The sequence below is a fragment of the Aptenodytes forsteri genome, unplaced genomic scaffold, assembly GCF_000699145.1.
Source record: "Aptenodytes forsteri isolate BGI_AS27 unplaced genomic scaffold, ASM69914v1 Scaffold176, whole genome shotgun sequence".
Lineage (NCBI taxonomy): Eukaryota > Metazoa > Chordata > Aves > Sphenisciformes > Spheniscidae > Aptenodytes > Aptenodytes forsteri.
The window spans coordinates 21,473-24,385 of NW_008794853.1; the positions used below are offsets into that span (position 1 = coordinate 21,473).

General features: G+C 40.4%; 1 protein-coding gene across 1 annotated transcript in view; it reads right to left on the minus strand.

Annotated features, from left to right (window-relative positions):
• Positions 1-342: 342 nt before the first annotated feature.
• Positions 343-2,913, minus strand: part of RPL37 (ribosomal protein L37) — a 2,961-nt gene continuing 390 nt past the window's right edge. The window contains exons 2-4 of the mRNA XM_009274528.2: positions 2,284-2,419; positions 1,898-1,982; positions 343-578 (exon numbers count right to left, since the gene is read on the minus strand). Coding sequence (XP_009272803.1) covers positions 509-578; positions 1,898-1,982; positions 2,284-2,419 — 291 coding nt within the window. The 3' untranslated portion in view covers positions 343-508. The remainder of the gene's footprint in view (positions 579-1,897; positions 1,983-2,283; positions 2,420-2,913) is intronic.

Consider the following 2,913-nt stretch of genomic DNA (forward strand, 5'->3'; position numbering starts at 1 on the left):
TTTCTCTTTGCCCAAGAAGCAATGACCCACTGAATAAGCAATACTTTTGCAGGCCTTTCAGCACCACAAAGCAGTGAAAAACAGCTAAGACTGGGAATCCCTCTTTAACTGTTCCCTCCCGGAACAGCACATAGAGCCATTATTCAAGTTGCTACGTTTTGAGATAAATCCTGACTCTCCATGCTAAGGCACAAGGAAACTCAGAGGCACGTAGGGCAAGCCCGTAGTGCCCGTATTCCATTTCTCTTGCAGGTGAGTTTGAGTAACATGTACAAGCCCCTTTTTAAGTTCAGCACAGAGATAATGGTCCTTTTCAAGGCAGAGGTGCCGTCAAATGAAAAGTCAATTAAAGGATCGTTTTTAATGAATCGTTTCAATGCATACCATCAAGAAACTGTGTGTGTAAATATATCTATTTTCAGGAATCCTGCATTTCACTGAAGTAAAATGTATAAAAGGTGACAGATTTTCTGGATAAGACCATTTATTTTAACAAATAGATGAGTCTTTATGATGAACTGGAGGCTGCAACAGCTGCTCTCTTGGGCTTCGGTGTGGTTCCCTCACGGAATCCATTCCTACAAGTAGAAATATGGTTACCACTTTTTGAAAGGATAATTCCTGCTCCAAGTTACTTTCTGACAAGTAATATTCTAGATCAAGTTCACCAGCTTTTTTCAGCTTATCTCAGTAGTACACTGAAATCACTACGGAGTTCATACGATCAGACATTTTTAGTAAGAAACATCTTATTAACAAGTGTTTGGAATAAGCAGGAATAAGTCGATTTGACTTCTTCAAACCGAAGATTTCAGTAACTGAGTGAACACTGCAAGACTGCATCAGATACAGCACATTTTACTTTATGTTCCCACTAAGCAACTCAGCGAAAGATTTCACGTTTGGTGAAGCACAAGTCAATTTCTTACAGAAATCCTCTGTGCCTCCAACCAGAGATTAAGACAGGCATGACAAAAGAACAGTCAGCCCCAAGCTCGCTTTTGGATATGACATTTCTACTTCAGCAACACTCCGTGGAAAGCAGGCTACAGCTGCACACTGTAAGGTATTTTCTGGCTGTTGCTGGGAAAGACTGCGCTCACCAAAACAAACAGATGAATGGATCCCTCCACTACACCCAGGTCTGGGGCTTAAAAGACTCCCACTTTTCACTATTAAATCCAATCTACATTTTTATGACAAGACTCTTGAATTACTTGGTCTTTTTCATCCAGCTTTCTTGTATATTAGGCCAGAAGGTACAGAGCTCCATTTTAGGACATGGAGGTCATACAAAACAAATTCTTAATGAGTCTAACAGTACAATATCCCCACTGTTACCTCGCAAGTACAACTCAAAGCTCTGTAACAAGTTTTAGAAACCTGTAACTCAGAATCTGATGTTATAGCTACTTACTGCTAACTGAACTCCAAGTAAGAGAGTGACTACTGAAGTTATGCCAGTCCTGAACTTTTTTTTGTGGGCAAAAGGGGATTGGAATTCATTTCAAGACTTGTCTCTTACAAAAACCCACACTTCAGTGCAACCAGCAATTTAGTTGACTCACAAATAGAGGCAATACTACACGAAGTGTATCTTTTTAAATGCGGGCATTTTATTACAATACTTTCTGGGTTCTGTACTACCTACACTTAACAGAAACATCAGAGTTTGCTATACACCTTATGTATTAACAGTGAGTGAGGCTTTTCATCCTCAAAGGAATACGCAGCCAATTATATAAAGCATAATTTATTTCATGATATATTTAAGAAGAAAGACCATTCCACATTAAGTGTACTAAATAAAAATGTTAACTTTGAATGATGAATTTTATAATTAAGTGGTATGTATGCAGGATTTCACACCACACTAGTCTGTAGTAAAATGTTATACCTGAATCGACGGTAGACCTTTTTCAGGTGCCTCATGCGACCAGTACCAGTGGTGTTGCGCCTTTTAGCCTTTGCACTCCAGTTATCTAAAACATACAAGTTACTGTTACTCATCTGTACCAAATAATTAAGTTGCATATTATATTTGTATAGCACAATTATTCAATCTGACAGAAGCAAAAAAAAATTATAAATTAAGTCAATTTCTATGTAGTAATACTGCACACGTTAGCTAAAATACAGTTAAATCAGTATTAATTTGAAAAAAGCTCCCAACACTGTAAGATGACACAGCCTTCTTCCTTAGTTGGAAAAACGTCAGACTATTGAACAAGAGAAAGAAACACGGGTTTTTAAACTCAAGTCAGTTAAAAGTTTGTTACTTACACTTTCTCTTACGCTTAGCAGGGTAACCACATTTCCCACAGGTAGATTTCTGCAGATGGTATGCCTTGGAGCCGCATCGACGACACAAGGTGTGTGTCTTATTTCGACGCTTACCAAATGATGATGTGCCCTTTGTCTGAAAAGCATTTCAAGACATGACACGTTGGAAATATCACTAGCACTTACAAGTCACATAACTAAAAGAAGAGTAAGCGCCCCTAAATCCCCATGCACAAATCCACAAAAGCCAATAAACACGTTAGAGGCACACTTAACTCTGACACACCAACTCAGTTTCGCCTACAAGTATATTCCGGTTTCAGAAATAACTTCCTTACGCCTCCCGTCGCCATTTCTTATCCCCCCCCCCCCCCCCCCCCCCCCCCGCCGCCCTGTGCTGAAATAAAACGCAGCCACCGACTCCAGCTCCCTCCTCATCTCCCCCAAACTCATCACCGGTTCACCGGTAAGTGGTTATCTCCAGCTCCCTCCTCATCTCCCCCAAACTCATCACCGGTAAATACTAAACTGCTTTTTCCTGAAGAAAACCTATTTGCTTCACGCAGATCAGCCGCTCACTCACCACAAGAGGCTTTGCGACCGAACCACCCTCTTGCTACGTTATCCGCA